This window comes from Sphaerodactylus townsendi, linkage group LG01, assembly GCF_021028975.2.
Source record: "Sphaerodactylus townsendi isolate TG3544 linkage group LG01, MPM_Stown_v2.3, whole genome shotgun sequence".
NCBI lineage: Eukaryota > Metazoa > Chordata > Lepidosauria > Squamata > Sphaerodactylidae > Sphaerodactylus > Sphaerodactylus townsendi.
Genome location: NC_059425.1, coordinates 68235734 through 68254814, shown reverse-complemented (window position 1 = coordinate 68254814; position 19081 = coordinate 68235734). Strand labels below are relative to the sequence as shown.

General features: G+C 42.3%; 1 protein-coding gene across 4 annotated transcripts in view; it reads right to left on the bottom strand.

Moving 5' to 3' along the window:
* Window positions 1-19081, bottom strand: part of LOC125442864 — an 81936-nt gene that overhangs the window by 42518 nt on the left and 20337 nt on the right. For all 4 annotated transcript variants that reach the window (XR_007246066.1, XM_048514740.1, XM_048514821.1 and 1 more), the window contains exon 3: window positions 16786-17276. Coding sequence is in view for 3 of the 4 variants with exons in the window: in XM_048514740.1 (XP_048370697.1) it covers window positions 16786-17276 (491 nt within the window). In the remaining variant the exon portion in view is untranslated. The remainder of the gene's footprint in view (window positions 1-16785; window positions 17277-19081) is intronic.

Genomic DNA, 19081 nt, shown 5'->3' with positions numbered 1-19081 from the left:
TTAGGTCAGGGCACAAGACAAAGTGGCTATTGTGAGGCATGATACAGCTACAAACACTTCTGCTGAATGAGACTGTGCCCACGTCTCACCACGTGGCAAACATGAGCGAGCCAAGAGGGTGTGTGCCTCTGTATGAGGGAACAGCACACCCAATGTCATTCATTAACAGGCAGGCAGCATCCCCACTAATTCTTCTATGGGTGGCTCACAGACAGGAATAAAGTCAATTAGGGATTTTCTAAGGCCAACGGACTCGGAACACATTCCACATTCCAGGGTCATTTCTTTCCAGATACCAAGAGCTGATTCACCGATTACAAGGCAGACAAACTGTGCGTGGAGAACCGGGTTTGATTCCCCACTCCACCTGAGTGGCAGAGGCTTATCTGGTGAACCAGATGTGTTTCCGCACTCCTACATTCCTGCTGGGTGACCTTGGGTTAGTCACAGTTCTTCGGAACTCCCTCAGCCCACCTTTTGCAGGATTGTGTTTCTTCCACTACACTATATATTTACTAAGAAAACGTGAGTGTTTTATGCCCTATGAGCCAATCCTAATATCCATCCAGTAATATCCACCATTTTTTTTGCCCCCTACATGTTTTATTGATATAGTATCTGATGGCAAACCTGTTTGCAACCTAATATACATCAAGGGAGGCTTGGTAAGGCAGCCTTGCTCAGTAAAGAGGGCAGTTAATAGTTATTATACATCCCATCACCGGCAACACTAATTTGATTTTCTCAGGCATTAAAATATCCTGGGTCATCTATAAATGCAAAAGCCAAAGCTAATCCCTGCTCTTGTTTAAATCCATGCAAGTACTATCATTTAGAAATGCAAGTTTACTATCATAATATGTTATGTTCTGTGCATATAAATATAACATTCTGAGAAATGAATCCCTAATATACATGAAAAGGCTCTCAGTGTTCCATGGTACTTGTGCAATTAATTCCAACTCACACATGCCTAACAGTTCACATGCCAGTCAGCATAGCTGATGGGATACCATAGAGCTGTGCATCCCTGCCTTGCCCCTGTTTATGGAGGAACATGGAGAAGAGCATCCAATTACACACTCTTACACACTTGGAGGAGGAGAAGAGGAGGAGAAGAAGAGGAGGAGGAGTTTGGATTTATACCCCCCTTTCTCTCCTGTAGGAGACTCAAAGGGGCTTGCCCTTCCCCCCTCACAACAAACACCCTGTGGGGTGGGTGGGGCTGAGAGAGCTCCAAAAAGCTGTGACTAGCCCAAGGTCACCCAGCTGGCGTGTGTGGGAGTGTACAGGCTAATCTGAATTCCCCAGATAAGCCTCCACAACTCAAGTGGCAGACCAGGGAATCAAACCAGGTTCCTCCAGATCAGAGTGCACCTGCTCTTAGCCACCTGCTCAAAGCACCCCTTTGCAAATATGACTGTCCTTGTGCACACTGAGTGGGGGGAGGTCTTCAGATTTCAGTCTCCCAGTTCTCTAGAAGACAGTAAACATGTGCTTGAAGTGACTGATCATCTTCTACATGCTTGAACACTAAATGGCCACATAGAACACAGCCATTTCAAGTGCATCAAGTAATGAGATTTGTTTGGACTATGACATTTCATTTATTATTTAGAATATCTTTATGCTGCCTCCCCAGGGTGCTTGTCCAAGGGGGCTTACAAAATCACGCAGAACAAGAATAGAAAACATTTACAACTGTTAATTAAAATCCAGCATGAAAAACCCAGCCAGAGCATAAAAATCAATCCAATTCAAGGCCTTTATTGGCATCTATTAAAAATAAATCACTAACTGAAAATGAATTTAACAGTTTTCAGGCTAGAAGTGCACCATTAAAATGGTGTTAAGAGATCGATCCCTTAATTAAAAGTCTGGATGAACAGAAATGTTTTGTCCTGGCACCTAAAAGAGAGCAGTGTATGCACCAGGAATGCCTGAAGAGGAAGTCTGATCCATAGGCAAGGTGTGCTGGGTGAAAAAGCCCCATCTCTGGTTCCCACCTGCTTCCCATCTAACAGCAGGGGTACAGAGAATACAGTGGAACCTCGGTTTTCATCGGTTTCAGTTTTCATCGATTTTTTCAGTGAAAAAATTATCTCTGTTTTCATCGATTTGCCTTGGTTTTCATCAATTTGCAGTAAGGTGCAGGGGTTTGTGGCGAAAAATCACCCGGACAAAGTTGTTGCAGGCCATGTTTGCAACTTGTTTAATGACAATGTCTTGCCCCATTTCAGACAAATCTTAAAGAGGCGTCAGAAACAGACCTCTTGGGACAGCTTTCTGGTGCGACATTGGTCCACTGGCTCTGAAGCTAGTCCTAGTGTTATTGTTTGTGGCTGTTTTCAGCATTAAACACTATGTTTATTCACCAGAAAATGTGTTTTTAATATTTTTTTTGGAGTGCCTAGAATGGATTAATTGGATTTACATTGATTCCTATGGAAAAGTTTGCCTCTGTTTTCATCGGTTTTGGTTTTTATCAATTCTTTTCAGACAGATTACCAACGAAAACTGAGGTTCCACTGTAGAACGTGTGAGGCAGGTTTTAACTGGTGGGCTGGACAATATGGGAGCAAATGGTCCCTCAAGTACTTTGTCCCCTGAATTTTGTCTTTTAAAAAAATTTATTGTATAGAATGTTTATATAACTGTTACATACCATACATTTTTCTAACTATACATTTCCCCCCTTTTTCCCCCTCCCTCCCCCTCTTCTTTTTCTCTGTTGTTCAAGCAAGCAGCAGTAGATCCATTCTTTTTATTATCTTCTTCCAGAATTCTTTGTTAAATCCGGCTTCTCTCATCCAGGTCACAAACATTGTCCATATCTTCATAATATCTCTTAATTTCTCTTGCCATGGCATATTTTTTGCCATCATCTCAAAAATTTCTAACTGTATTCGTTCCCATACATATTCCAACCATTTTGAGATTGTCCATTTCTTATTATCTTTCCAGCCCAATGCTATCACTGCATGTGCAGCTCTAATCATAATTTTGTACATTGGTCCCAGTGAAAGTTTCCTGATTTACCCTCTTTATCTTCTATTATTCTTACCATTAATAAATCATTATTTTATATCGATTTTCAAATTTCTTAATGTTAATTCTAATTGTTCTATATACTTCCAAAAAAAAATTTTCTTCCAAAACTTTTTGTTTTTACCTCTTTTTACATCTCTAATCTCACATATAGGATGAGTATGCTCCCTGTTCACCACAATGCCAACATCTTGGGCTCAATCCCTTGAATCATATAAGCTACAGGCTTGTATTAGGATAGTCTCTATATCATTTAAGCTGTGTATTTACCCTTTTCTTTTCCTATAGTTCCACATATATTTTTCAATCTTTTATCTTATTCATACTTATCCATGATTCTTTTTTCCATTTTTTCTACTCATCAAAGAGTTTTTTCTTCCTCCCATTTTTGCTTCCAACATTCTCAAGCATAAAAAATCTTTTATCTTCCAACATCATAGTATTTATAAACCCTAATCCCAATATTTTTTCCCTTTTAGTATTTTCATGGCTCTTCAGCCATTGGAATTATTATAAAACTCTACCTTTTATTCTGAATTTCTTTAATCTTTCCCATATCCCTCTTAATACCAGCCAATTCTCTTTCCCTCCAATTTCTATTAGATTTTGTAATATAACCTCTCCTTCATAGATTAGATCTGCCACTTTTTGTATTCATTTTTCCTTCATGTTTTTTATAGTTTTCCATCCTTCTTTTCCAATCACACTTGCCACTGGAGCACTGTCCAGGATGCCAGGCATCCATTTGCTTCTCCATTTCCCCCATATTTCCATAATCACTTTTCTTGGGCCTATAACTATTTCTTTTACATTTTTATAATCATTTGTATAAATACCATATTTGCCTATTCCTTCATTTACTTCATTTTCAAACTTTATCCATTTTTCTATATTATCTTCTTTTATGTCCATAAGACTTTTTATCTGGAATGCCTCAAAATATTCCTGTAGGGCTTCCTTTCGTGTATTCCCATCCTAGAAGTTTATTTGGCATATATACTACTTTGTTCATTACTCTTGCAGTATTTTCTTCTTATCAAACAATTCCCATGCTTTCAGTTTCCCATCCCATTTCCTCAAATTGTTTTTTCAGCAATCTCTCATGGGTAATGTTCCTTAAATTAAGTAAAACATTTTAGGTAATATACACATCTTTACTGCTTTAATTTTCCCGGTTATAGATAGGGTCTTTGACTCCCATTCTTTAATCTGTTTTTGTATTTTTTTCCCATCTATTCTCATAATTATATTTAAACATCTTTTCTATTCTATTAGAGACTATGATGCCTAGATATTTAATTTTCCTCTTCAATACCCTTTTATCAAACTGTTTCTTTTCTATATTTACACCCAATATTTCCTTTTTGTCCATATTGACAGTTAAGCCTGAATATTTCTTAAAGTCTTCTAAAATTATTTTCAACTCTCATTGTGTCAACTGGGTTAGTTGTTATCAGTAACACATCATCTGCAAACATATTTATTCTCATTTCTTCTTGGTTTATTTTATATCCTTTTATCTGTCCATTATTTCTAATTTTATCGGCCAGAAACTCCATTGCCATCGCAAACAGAGACGGAGACAGCGGACACCCTTGTTTAACCCCCCTTCTAATGTTGACTATTTCTGACATTCCCCTGAATTTTGTCACTCTGAATTTTGCCGAGGAAAAAAATGGGAAGCCAGATAATCTATCTGTATTAGGGTGATACGATTCCTGCATCCAACCCTGATAATAAGCTGGTTGTATTGCAGAACAAGTTAATAAGGCCAACTCAGTAGTATTCCCTGACCTTCATGGTTCAGGCTAGCCCAGTGGTGGTGAACCTATGGCACTCCAGAAGTTCATGGACGACATTTCCCATCAGCCCCTGCCAGTATGGCCAATTGGCCATGCTGCCAGGGGCTGATGGGAATTGTCATCCATGAACATCTGGAGTGCCATAGGTTCGCCACCACGGGACTAGCCCAATCTCATTAGATCTTGGAACCAAAGCAGGGTCAGCCCTGGTTAGTACTCGGATGGGAAATCACCATGGAATCCCAGAGTTACTATGCAGAGGAGAGCAATGGCAAGCCTCCCCTGTTAGTCTCTTGTCTTGAAACCCTACAGGGTTGCCGTAAGTCAGCAGAACTTGATGGCACTTTACATGCACATAACCTAATAGTTATGTGATTATGCATGGGCAAGAATGTTCCTGGATGGGGTAAGCCCTTTCTTGTCCATTAAGGAGCATTCTTGCCCCATGCATGACCACATGCTACTGTGCAGGCCACATTAACTTGTTCTTCAATAACTTGTTATAAAATCAGCTTATGAGAGGCTAGATACATGGCTTATATCTCTATGATAAAGATCGATCTGCACTGACTGCTTATTTGTACACAGACAGATATCCTTATTTCTACCAATAAGCTATTAAAAAGGCAAAGGAATTGGAAGCTGTATTCCTAGAAGACAAGGAGTAACAAAGTTTATAGAAGAGGAACATCTTGCCAGAACTCTAGAAGTAACATAACCACATGAATAATACTTGGCTAGGAATCCCTATTTTGACTTCCTAGGGCAGCAATCACACCAAATTGATCAGTATTTCCTCCATCTTCTAGCTAGATCCTTGCCTCTCATGTCTGACAGAACAAAGGCAGATGAGCGATCACATCAGTGGCAGCCACAGTCTGATAAAGAGTAACATGTCACAACTACATTGATTATACCAAGTATCTGATACAAGTGAGACCAGATAGATACCTAATAATTTAAAGATTAAATGTATTGGGATGTTGCTTGTGTTCAGAAATGTATCACCAGGTGAGAGTAAAAATGATTCACGCATTTTACTCAAGGCACCCATCAAAAGAATTTTAACACCGCATATACTCGAGTGTAAGCCAACTTTTTCAGCACATTTTTTATGCCGAAAAAGTCCCCCTCGGCTTATACTCGAGTATATACGGTAATTCCAAGATGGCGGCCGGAGCTGGGGCTGCTGTGGGTATCCGGTAAGCATGTTGCTGCTTTTTTCCCTAACTCACCAGAGAGCCATAAAAACAAGCTGTAAGGACAGCCTGCATACCATTACAACTAGGTTGTGTGTGTGTGTGTTAAAAGAAACCGAGGCATTTCTCTCCTAAGGGTTATTGGTGCGTTGCATTCTAGATGAATACAATTCTTCATCCAGTAGTTTACTGCCAAATACTGATGTTGCTGAGGACAAAGACTTTCTTTGGAGCAAAGTTTAGGCTGGCATGACTATGAATCCCAGAATTATTCTACATTTGGAGGAAAACGGGTTCATTTGTGTTCCTAGAGTGCTGGAAAGCTGCTCATTCCTAATGCAAACTCTGTTAAGCAACTTTATTTCATCTTGCTCCCAAATCTTCTGTTTTTAGCTGCTACTGAGTCAAGTTCGAAGGCTTATACTTGAGTCAATCAGTTTCCCAGTTTTTTGTGGTAAAATTAGGTGCCTCGGCTTATATTCAGGTCAGCTTATACTCAAGTATATACAGTAATTTGAAACGTTATGCTGAATCTACACATCATGACACAGAACTTTTTCACCTCTCTTATTTCAACCCTTTATGCCAGCTTCCTAAAGCAAGAGGCTCCCACAATCAACTGTTTAAATTGCAAAAGGTCAGCAAGCCTAGTCACACAAACATATTTCAATAGGATTACTACTTCTCAACCAGCTTCAGGCTCTTATAGCTTTGAGGAAGGCACACAAGCAGCCTGTGAGCTACCAAGAAGCCTTCCAGTCATCTACTGTGACTTTCCAGGTGTTTTTCTTCATCACAGTTAGACAGTCTGCTTTTAGATTTCCAAGACAAAAAGAAACTCCTAAATGACAGACAATAGACATTTCAAAATTTGATGACAGCCAGAACCTCCATTCATACTATCAGGTTGGACATTCCATTTCTGAAACTCTGATCTGGCAACAACACTGCCATCTCTACATTTGGAGAATAATGTATCCAAGGCAATAGAAATGCACTAGTGAGACTCTAATCTTCACATGTGATTATACTTACTTATGATGGATTAGGCTCATTTGTCTATGCAAACAAGCCTGGTTTTGCATCATTAAGTATTGTTATTTAGAATCACTGGTGAAGATGAACAGGCCGAACAGTCTGTCTAATATCATTAAGAGTTCCCCAATGACAGCAGAATCATAATTATACAGAGGAAGTGTATGGACTAACCCAATGTTCTCAATTTATCTCTCTGCATCCTCTTCCCACCGAGTATCACATACGTATCAAATGACAGGTGTGCACACTGAAGTCACTGAGGGGCTAACAAGACAAAGAGATCTCACTCTCCAGCAACTGAAGCAACATATAATTAACTGCAGTGATTGAAAAGAATCCTCCCAACTTTGCTGCAGATTGCTTGGCTGTTTCTACTATGGCCTGGGGTCTGGTAGTGGGGCAGCTGCTTATTCACACTGAATGCCTTAACTAGGTCCAAACTGAGAAAGAACAGATGTTGCAGACTACCGCTGCTGTCTCTGCCCACTTGCTGCTTACCTAAGGTAAAGCCTTGGTTCTGCCACAACCGCCCCAACACTTGCCAGTGACAGGGATTAGATTCACTGCTCCAAGGAGAGCAACTTTTCTCTAGCAAGTAACCACAATGAATCTTCTTCTACACCCATACACAGAACAAACAAACAAAACCCTTGGGATCTACTAAAACAAGTTCTGGAGTTTTGAAACTTTGCATTGTTGAAGGCTTTCATGTCTGTTATGGGTTTTCTGGGCTACATGGGTGGTCTGGTAGTTTTAGCTCCTAACATTTCAGCCAAATCTATGGCTGGCATCTTCAGAGGCATCTGATGGTAAGATGCATTTCCCTCCGAGACAAAACTTTTCAGATCTAGAAGTACCAAACTATAGCCACACAACCTAGAAAACCCACAACAATCTTTTGAAACTTTATTTGTCCATTTTTTTCTCTTAGAGGCACACTGTGGAAACTATAGTTGAATAAATGTTGGTTAATGTTTGTTAATGTTAATGTTTTGCCAGCGATTTATTGATTCCTTCAAGTTTTTCAATCTTACGTAAAACGGTTTGGAAAAAGACATTCACATCAGTTTTTTTTCCATATAGGGACAAAATATGTGGACTTCTCTCTCAACAGAAGAGCCAATATATTCGAGTTGTTATGAAGTTAATACTACAATACATGTAAATGGTACTGGACATTTGTGGACTTTTCATTCTGTTTATAGGTGCTCTATTGTACTGTGCTAATGTCTTGTGGATGCAGTCCCTTTGCTTCTCTATTAGCCTTCAGGTAGGGTCTTGAGATCTTCCAGAGCAACAATTGATCTCAGATGACAAAGGTGATATCTTCTGTAGAAAATGGTGCTTTGGAGGGTAGACTACATGGCCTTTATACCCTACTGAGGTCTTTCCCCTCACCAAGTCATCCCCTCTGCTGGCCCCGCCCACAGAACTCCAGGACATCTGCTTGGGACCTCCTAGAGCAGTATCCCTAAAGGGCAGGACATCATTAGTTAATTGAAACGTGGTCTAAGACCCTCCAGCTAAAGGCCATCTGGGCAGGTGCCCAGGATTGGAGCTTATAATGTTTAACAAATGTTGAATAAGAGGACCATATGGCAGCCCTGCATATCTCTTCCACAGATGCGTGATTACATGAGGCAGCGTTTGTTGCCGCACTATGAAAAGAGAGTGTGCCGTAATGCCTGGTAGGGCAGCCAAATTTACTGCTTTGCATGCCTCAGTGATGCAGGACTTTAAGACGGAACTGATAGTTGCGGTTGACATTTGTCTCCCTAGGTTGGAAGTGGAGACACTGTTGAAAAGATGTTCTGTTTGTCTAATGTCTTCTCTCCTGAAAATGAAGGCTTTCAGAGAACATCTAACATCAAGATTATGTCAAAGTCTCTCGTTGTCCATAAAAGATTGAGGATAGAAGGTAGGCAAAACAATAGGTTGGCTGACATGGAACGTAGAACTAGCTTTAGGTCTAAAGGTGGGGTTCGTCCGTAGAACTACCCTGTCATTGTGGAAAATACACAGGTTAGGTTTGATGGACAGAGCCCATAACTCAGATACCCGTCTGGCAGAGGTAATGGCCACTAAGAATAACACTTTTATCCTGAGACATTTAAGGTGGATAGACTGGATGGGCTCAAACAGTGAGTGTGTGAGGGTCGAGAGGACCAAGTGGAGCCTCCAAGACGGGAACCTGTGTTGTAAAGGTGCTTAAGATTGAGAAACTCCTTTGAGAAAGCATGTAATCTCCATATGCCTGGAGGCTAGAATCCCGTGGAAGGAAGGCCACACCGTGGATAGGGCAGCTATCTGATGATAGACCACTGTCGAAGCCGTCCTGCAGGAAGTCTAGGATCGTTGGTAACTATGGCTACTCAGGCTCCACACCCTTGTGCCAGCACCAACGCACGAAGGCTTTCCACGATGCATTGTAAATTCTGGTAGTTGCTAGGCAATGTGAAGAAAGTAGAGTCTCAGTCACCTTGATAGAGTATCCTTTTCCAATCAGGCATCGCCTCTCAATATGGTCAAACTTGGCCAGCCTGGATTGGGATGAGTCAGCAGGTCCAGGATCTGTGGAAGATGGTACGGAAGTTCCACCGATAACTCCCTCAGGGTGGAAAACCAGGGGTGACTTGACCAATAAGGGGCGATCATGATTACCCTCACCTTTTCCTTGGATATCCTTTTCAGCACCCTGGGAATGACTGGGGTCAGTGGGAAGCTGTATAGTAGACCTGGAGGCCAAGGCACTGAGAGGGCATTGATTGCAAATGCCCTCGGATGACTGAATCGGGACATACATCTTGGAGTCTGGGCATTGTCCACTGTGGCAAATAAATCCAGCTGGAGATTCGGAGATCTGCTGGCCACCTCCAGAAAGATTGAGAAGTTAGGAGACCATTCGGCTTCTAGGATCCATTGTTGGCTGAGCCAGTCCACTTGGATGTTGAGACATCACCTGACATGCTCTGCTTGTAGGGATAGCAGGTGCTTCTCTGCCCAGGAGAGGATGTGGACAGCCTTGTGATGTAAATGCGTTGATCGGGATCCCCCCCTGGTTGTTGAAGTAAAATTTTGTGGAGACATTGTCTGTTCGGATCAGTAGGTGTCGATGAAGGATGTCTGGCTGGAAGTGTTGCAAGGCCAGCAGGATTGTTTGGGTCTTTAGGATGTTGATGGGCATACAAGCCTGAGCACTCGTCCAGGACCCTTGAACTATCTGGGTCCCCAGAGTGGCACCCCAGCCTTGCATCCGTAAAAATTTGTGCCTGGATCTGGGGGAGGAAAACTTATGAAAACTTTTCCCTGACTGAGATTCTTCCGCAAAGTCAACCAACGCAAGCTAGTTGTTGTAATTGTCAGCGGACAGTCCTACTTGTACATAATGTCCAACTGAAACGGGCGCAGGAACCGTTGCAGAATCCTGGTGTGCAAGCGTCCCCACTGCACCATGTCTATTGAGGTTATTAGAAGACTCATGAGGTATCTTTCTACCTCCTCTCTAATGCTTTTTCTGAACAGGGAGACCAGGCCATCCTGTGAGAGTTCATGCAGGGGCATGAGTCTACTTGCATGTAAGGGAGGGGACTCCTCTTCCACGTCACCCCCAATCCTCCCTTGAAAGGTTCCCTCTTGCCTGAGGTTGAAAGTACAGACCGTCACTAGCACTTCAGAGACGTCCAAAGAAGCTTGGGAATGGCTGGAGGATTTTTTTTTCTTTGGTGTGGCAGCAGCCGGGGCTTCTAAGAGCTTGCGCTTTTATGCACACTTTCTTCCTTTTGGCTTGCCCTGCACTTGTGCTCCTAGCCCTGGGTCGGCCTGCTGGCCTCCCAGGCAAGTGGCTCTGCCCTCCCCTGGATCAGCATAATGATCTCCCGGGGGGGGGGGGGAATGTTGCCCGCCTCTCGGTCAGCCAGCCTGCCAGCCTACGGAGTGGTATGTAGAGTTGCCCGTCTCTCAGTTAGCCTGTTGGCCTTTGGAGGGGAATTGTGCTCCTCTGGCCCTTGCAGCCCTCGTAGCCTCTGCCGCAGATTTTGCAAAGTTCTCCCTGAGGGGAGAGAAAAACCAGGATGCTATCTTGGGAGTCTATGAAAAAAGTGGGAAAAAATAGTGGCCAGAGCAAACACACACACACAACAAGCTGCAGAAGTAGGACACCTAGCCTAAGTTCGTGTACTCCCTGAGAGGCAGGAAAAAATACTGACCAAAATGGCACCGAGGCACAGCACAGGAAGTGGACTTAAAAAGTTCCTGCCTCCTGGTGAAAGGGTGGAGAATCACACAAACAGTTGTCCTCCACCTCCAGGAGAAAGCTCTGCTACCTGTCAGTAACACTGCAAGAACAGATACAGTGCAAGAATTCCCATACTACTGCTGCCATATGACAGGGATGCATTTTCACGCCCAGACAAAAGCAATTTTAAGGTGTGTTTTAACAGCTGATAAGCCATCACCATGCTGTCCTTCACAATGGATATCATGAATATCTTGGTAATTAATCTGCTTGACTACGGCAGTGCACACTGGAAAACAGATGACTGACTCCCAACTGTTCAGCACCTGGACACTTGAACGCCTCCTTCCACTACCACCACTTCAATATACTGTACTCATTTGTAGAGGTCTTGGGTCTTGCTGTTAGCCATAAGAAGGAGCACTTTTACTACAGAAGCTCCAATTTTGTGGAACTTCTTTCTAAAAGAACATAGTGATCCATTCATATGCTCCCATTAGTCCAAGCTTTTGTTGCAAATATACAATTTAAACTTCTGCTGTGTCTCATTTTGCTGTTATACAGGTTATTAATATCAGTTTTACTACTGACCTTGAGGGCCTGTCTTTGCCTAGAGAGTGGGGCAGGAAGTTGAAAAATATAATCCTCTCCATTCAACCAGGTTCTTAAAATGAAAGGATACCTCAAAAGCCTCTGAAATAACATGGACACTTATTGAGCAGTTTCTTATATAGTATTGGGAAGGACATCAGTCAGATCAAAATTCTTGGCTTGGCCCATACAGTCCCCTGTGTGAAACAGGTCAAGTAGAAGCACTGGCCAGGACTGAATCCCAAACAAGGGAGAGAAGAAGGGGACATCACAAAAATGAGGTAGAACCCAGAGGCAATCCACAGATTTTCGAAGGCTTTCACGGCCGGATTTAACTATTGAGGTGGGTTTTCCGGGCTGGGTGGCCGTGGTCTGGTCTGGTTCCATGTATAACAGTGTGTAACAGACTTTCCTCTGTGATACAACTCTGAAGATGCCAGCCACAGATGCAGGCGAAACGTTAGGAACAAGATCCACCAGACCACAGCCACACAGCCCAGAAAACCTGGCACAACCAATCCACAGATTGTCTGTTTTGGGGATCATCAACAGGTAGACAAAGTAAGGAACTAGATCTTGCTTTGTGGATTCTAGAAATACAAGTTACAGAATAAAAGAAAGAAACACTCTTTTGTTAGTCTGTATATTCTAGGGTACCTCAGAGGGTGAAAAAGCCATCTTTTAGGTATCTTTACACAATCATAGGGGAATCTCTGCATAAGTTTTTTCCCCTTCATTGGGAGAAAAAACACACAGAGAAAATACATATTAATTCAATACAGATCATCACTAAAGATCCACCCCAAATTTGCTCAGCTCCAGAATTATGGTCATTCCAACTTTCTGAGGTATTTAGCTTCTTTCTAGCAGCATTCTCAGCATCTTTAATTACCGTATTAGAATAACATTCTGCCTGCCCAGCACATTGGCCAACTGTTCAACTGAAGAAGTTGTGGATACTGACTTAAAAAATAATGAGAGTATTGTTGTCATGAGTTAAACAAGGATGACTGTATGTAGCAGCCCAAATTACAGAGCTGGTTGGAGGGTGTTCCAATACTAGAAGCACTCATGACAACTGAATTGGTACCACATGATATCTAAACTTCATGCAACAGTGCTGCCAGCTTGAGCATATGACCTTTTTCTCTAGTCAGAGCCAACAGCCCAACACAAACACCCACTTAAAGCCTGCAGAGTCAAAAGGGTGGCAACAAAGTTGGGTTTTACTAGATGTCTCTTGAGGGATCCCAGCAAGCCAAGATGACCTCTTTGCTTCTCCCTCAGAAGTTTCAGTCAGATCCCAAGCCATTTCCTTCTAGCTCACTTATCTTTTTACAGGGAGATTATCTCTGTTCAGGGCTCTTCTCTTACTCCACAAGCTAGATGAAGTAAGTTCGCATGAGGTTCCATTCAAACTGACAAACTGGACTGCACACTTGAATTCAACGAAAGCTGAGGCTAATGCTTGCTGTCTTGTATGCAATGGGTTATCAATGTTTTGATAACACTTTTGTATCATGAAATATTTCTAACGACACATTTGCACCAAAAGTATGTAATGAATCTCATGACCATATTTGGTAGGAGTAGAACAGAAGATAAATCAATAGTTTAAGTTACACTGAGGGCCTTCATAATTCCCTGCAAATATAACAGTTCTCTTTACACAAAGTAGAGCAGCAGTCTTAAAATTACCAGGTATTTGTCAGTCACTGCAGCATTCTTGAGTTCAGTGTGAGGCAGTTTTATTTCTAATACAAAGACTTTCAAATGCTTAGTCATGTCCATGTGCCTGTTATGAGGAGAATCCCTTTTGGGGTCTCCAGTTTTTGGGGCTATTCTACACACACATGGTGCAGGTCCTGAACTCTGGCAACTCTCCTGGATTTGTTGAAGGCTTTTAGGACCAGATTCAACTGGTTGTTGTGGGTTTTCCAGGCTTTGTAGCCATGGTCTGGTAGATCTTGTTCCTAACGTCTCGCTGGCATCTTCAGAGTTGTATCACAGAGGGAAGTCTGTTACACACTGTGTCCAGTGAGAAGGGAATGTTTTTAGTGGGGTATATATTGTCCATGTCTTAGTGAATGCATTGTATATATTGTCCAGTCTTAGTGAACGCAAACTCTGTGTGTGGGAGGAGTCCATTGTCCATGAACCTAGCATGCCCTTGGCCTTTGATTCTGGTGTTTTTACTTACTGGTAGCCAAGTTGTTGAAATTTTCTTGGTGTTTATGGATTTAAATGGCCTCCCTGTGTAATCTGACATAGTAACCTTCCGAGTTGCACAGAATTTCAGTGTTTTCAAATAAAATGTTATGTCCAGTTTTGTTTAGAGCACGTTCTGCTACTGCAGATTTTTCAGGATGGTTAAGCCGACAGTGCATATGAGTCTGAATGCTTCATTTCTTAGTTCCAATGTAGACCTTTCCACAGCTGCAGGGTATGCGATAGACTCCTGCAGAAGTGAGGGGGTCTCTCTTGTCCTTTGCTGAGCGTAGCATCTGCTGTATTTTTTAGGTAGGTTTGAAGATTGTAGGTTATGTTTTTTCATCAGTTTTCCTATTTGATCTGTGATTCCCTTGAGGTATGGTAGAAATATTTTTCCTGTGAGGGGCTGTTTCTCCTCTGGGTTTCTCTTGGTCTTAAAGCTCTTCTGATTTCTGTTGTGGAGTAGCCATTAGCCTGCAGAGCCCAGTCTAAATTACTGATTTCATCAGGGAGGAGGTGAGGTTTGCAAATTCGTTTTGCACTATCTGCCAAAGTTTGGTTATACCCCTTTTTTGTTGTGGGTGGTGGTTGGAGTTTTTATGTAGATACTGGTCTATGTGTGAGGGTTTTCTGTATACTGTGTGGCCCAATTGATAGTTGGGTTTGTGAAAGACCAAGACATCTTAAAAAGGCAGTTTTCCTTCTTTTTTAGTTTCCATGGTATATTGGATGTTTGGGTGGATGCAGTTAAGGTGGTCCAGAAAATTCAGCAATTCTTCCTCGCCATGGCTCCAGATTGTAAAAATGTCATCCACAAATCGGAACCAAGTTGTGGGTTTTCTGGCTGCTGTTTTGACGGCTTGTTTCTTGAAATGTTCCATGTAAAAATTGAGTATCACTGGGCTGAGGGGACTTCTCATGGCTACCAGTAATTTAAAAAACCAGAATCAAAGGCCAAGGGCATGCTAGGTTCATGGACAATGGACTCCACCCAGACACAGGGTTTGCATTCACTAAGACTGTTGCTGCTGCTGCAGGGAATGCAAATGTGAATCACTCCCTGGACTGAAAAACCCCACCCGCAATACAATACTATCAACCACACCTTTGCATAGCAAGTTCCACCCAAACAGTTACTGATTGGTTACCCACCCTGGAACTTGACAATATATACCCCACTAAAAACATTCCCTTCTCACTGGACACAGTGTGTAACAGACTTCCCTCCGTGTTACACCTCTGAAGATGCCAGCCACAGATGCAGGCAAAAAGTTAGGAACAAGATCTGCCAGACTATGGCCACACAGCCTGGAAAATCCACAACAACCAGTCTCCTGGATTTGTTTATTTTGCAGATCAGCAACATCTATATTCACCACTGAAGAACAAGATCAAACACTCATCAGAGTCTCTGATCAATTTCACTAAAGCTACTAATCCTTGTTCCTATCCAGATTTTTAAAAAGAAGGACAAAGCACCTTTCACAGTTTCTATGTGGCTGTACCTGCTGACACATTTCCATGCTCTGGTACAACAAAGTGACAAAAAAAACCTCTTCTGAAAGGTTTTCCACCTTATCTTCACCTCAAGTAACCAAAACAGTTTTCTCTCCAAACACACCATCTGCCTCTCATCCTAAAATGCAGCACCATTGGCTACTCTGAAAAGGGGCCACACCCATTGCTAGAGGCCAGCCGAAACTTCGATCTTTCTGGGACACTGACACAAAGCACTCATTAAAATGCATATGGCTGGCAGCAGGTCCTGGGTATAATTAGGACATTGCCCAAGCACAGAGATCAAGGGGCGCAAGAGAGCATTCATTGGAGATGTATCTGTGCCTTTGTATGCAAGCCAAGCTGTTTCAGCCCAATTAAAAAAGAAAGAAAGAAAAACGAGAAGAGAGCCAGATGCAATGCAACATGCACATTGAGCCAAACACTACTGTGCATTGGAGTGAGTAGCCTAGCATGACAAGCAGATGGAGCAGCCACCTCTTCCAACTCAATACAGCAAAACAATGCAGCACCATCCTTGCTAACACACTAGGCAATGAGACGCCAGCACCCTTAGCTTAAGAAATTAAGCAGTATGGAACATGCAGCATTCCCAGCATAAGCTAGAAAGAAAATGTGGTTGCTTATAATGAATTAACTAGAGCATGAGTGGCATTTGCAGTCAGGAACAGGGAAGTTATTTCTTGACAGGCCAAAGTCTAAAACACCAACAAGTCCAGGCCTAAGGCAGGTGGCATCAGAGTAGATGGGAAAAAGGCAGGTGCATAAACAGAAATGAAGGCCAGGAAAAAGAGACTGAAGAGACGCTTGTATGGATGGCTGCTATGGTAAAATTATAGTTTCCACTAAATCCTAAGGTGACATGCCATCATTTCCATGACTGCCCTGGAAATGATGTCACACTATCACCACGAGGATGCCACGCACAAACACACCCAACTCCCACTGAATACAACAGAAACAGTGGCTCCTGAAAAGTGAGCTCTTTGTGCTTTTGCTAGCAAAGGCTGCTAGGATCAACAGTCAAATCAGTTCCAGCTGTGCCTCATTCCAACTTATGAAGCCAAGGTTGACGGGAGATTTCTGAAACATTTCCAAGGTTAGTGCAGATAACAGACAACTAGTCATGAATGAAATACCTTACCTGCTGCATTTTTTCCAGGTCCAGGCTGGGCCTACTGATCTTGTCTCCATAGCCTTGCCGGTGCCGTTTACATGGCATCACTTGCTCAAAGCTGGCTCCAACACTGGTGAAGATTAAAGGTCGTGTTGTTGGGGTTCGTACAAAAGACTGAAGTCTCTTGGGAGGTGAGGCACTGAAGAGAACCGGACTAGAGCTTGCACGGAAGCCATCCGCTGCTTCTACAACAGGTCGGAAGGACATGCCACACAGGTTCTTCACTTCCTCATCACTAGAGGAAGTATTGTAGCTGTCACCACAGCAGGCCAGTCTGTTAACTTGTGACCATTTGCGTTTCTCAGCTGCAAACTCACGGCTGATTCGTTCCAGCTCCTCTTCAGAGCTGTGCCGATCTAGGCCTGCAGGAAAATGGGTCCACATTTTACAGCACTGATTTTCTTGGTTCTGTAGTTGATTGTTTGCCAAGGGGGTCAAGGTGCAATTCCGTCTTCTCTCTGAAAAAAATAGATAAGGAACATGAAATCTGTCATTGTAACCAGGCTAGATTGTTTCAGTTTCTCATCTGCATTTCTTCTGTTAGGTACTTCACAATAATTGCTCTCTGAACTTAGATATCTGTAGGACTGCCCTACAACTTATTTCTCTCATGACAGACATCATGAACACATTCTTGAAACTCACCCACACATGCCCAGAAAACTGCAGTACTGGAGAAGAAGCAATGAAAACTGGCAGTAGGAAATAAGTTCAAAATTCAAATATGTCCAGAACTTTCACGTTACATTTTCAAGCAGTCAAGACGTGAAGTAAGTCTATTAAAGTCTAAGAACAAGGAGTAGGTCTATGAAGATACCCAATACAAAAATCAGACCACTGCCCTATTGCTCAGCACCATCTACTCCAACCACCAGTGACTTCCAAGGTCTCGGGTAAAAATCCTTCCTAGACCTGATATCTGCCATCCTTAAATTAAAGATACAAGGGAATGAAGAGAAGGGGCTGAGCAGAGGATCCCAGATTCAGTCTTCAGCATCTCCTCTTAAAAGATTCAGGTGATGTGACAGACCTTGTTGAAACCCTGGAGAATCACTGCCAGTCCGGAGCCAGCAGAAATGACTGTGAACAATCAATGGCCCTACTCAGTATAAGAAAGCTCGCTGAGTATTTTTGATCTTCTAAGTGCACAACTCTACCACTGAGCTCTAGACCTTCCCATGAAACTTTTACTTTGGGCTGTATTCAATATTCATTGCATCATGCATACAGAAGGAGACCACAAATACTCCACATTGCAGATCCTTAGTTTAAGATCCTGCAATCCTCTTTACAAGCAGAGCTGGCTGTTGTCATGGCCCTTAGCCTTTATGAGAAAGGCGGACTAGAAATGATGTAGAAAAACAAAGAATCACCTGGCAGCAGAGAATTTAACAGCTAAACCAGAAGATCAAGTTATTTAATGTCATATTTACTGACAAGAGAAAGCTGTAAACAGCTCTCTTCTTCCTCCAACACAAGGCCTCTGTTCTTTCACCTCCAAGGTTTCCCAAGACTTTGGCAGAATTAGTATCACAGTATCCAAAGCTAGAGTTATGCAAACTATGTATTTGCAACATTTCCCAACTTTGCATAAATGCATGGTTACAGAAATGAAGCTTCGTCTGAAAAATTTGCATTAATTTTTTATACAGTAGCTCAAGTGAGGAACTTATGTTGTATAGCTATCCTGCATTCGAAATACAGAGCCTCATCAGGTGAACCTTGTTCCTACACAGAAATTATTAGAGTGCAGGAGGCAAGTAGCATGTACTTCATAATACACAATGGGAACTCAAGTGCATGTGTTTTAGACCCAGGTGTGCAATAGGAAGCCCCTGCCAATACTGGTCACCCAGCTCTTGGATCCATGGCAGAAGAAGAGCACGTCCTTTGTGAATCTAGCTTTCATAAGAACTATTTGTGCTGTCAAACCACAGCTGATTTATGGTGACCGTAGGGTATTCAAGGCAAGAGACATTCAGAGATGGTTTGCCATTGGCTGCCTCTGTATGGGTTGAGAGAGTTCTGAGAGAACTGTGACTGGCCCAAGGTCACCCAACAGATTTCATATGGACAAGTGGGGAATCGAACCCAGTTCTCCAGAGTTGTTTGCCATTTTTAACAACTACATCATGCTCACTCTTTACGTCGTATATTGTTCCCTATATGGAAAGGAATTTCCAAGAAGTTTGTAAAGCATCAAACGGATAGAAGCATCCAAATTATAAAAAACATAATACTGACCAATACCTAGAGATCCCCA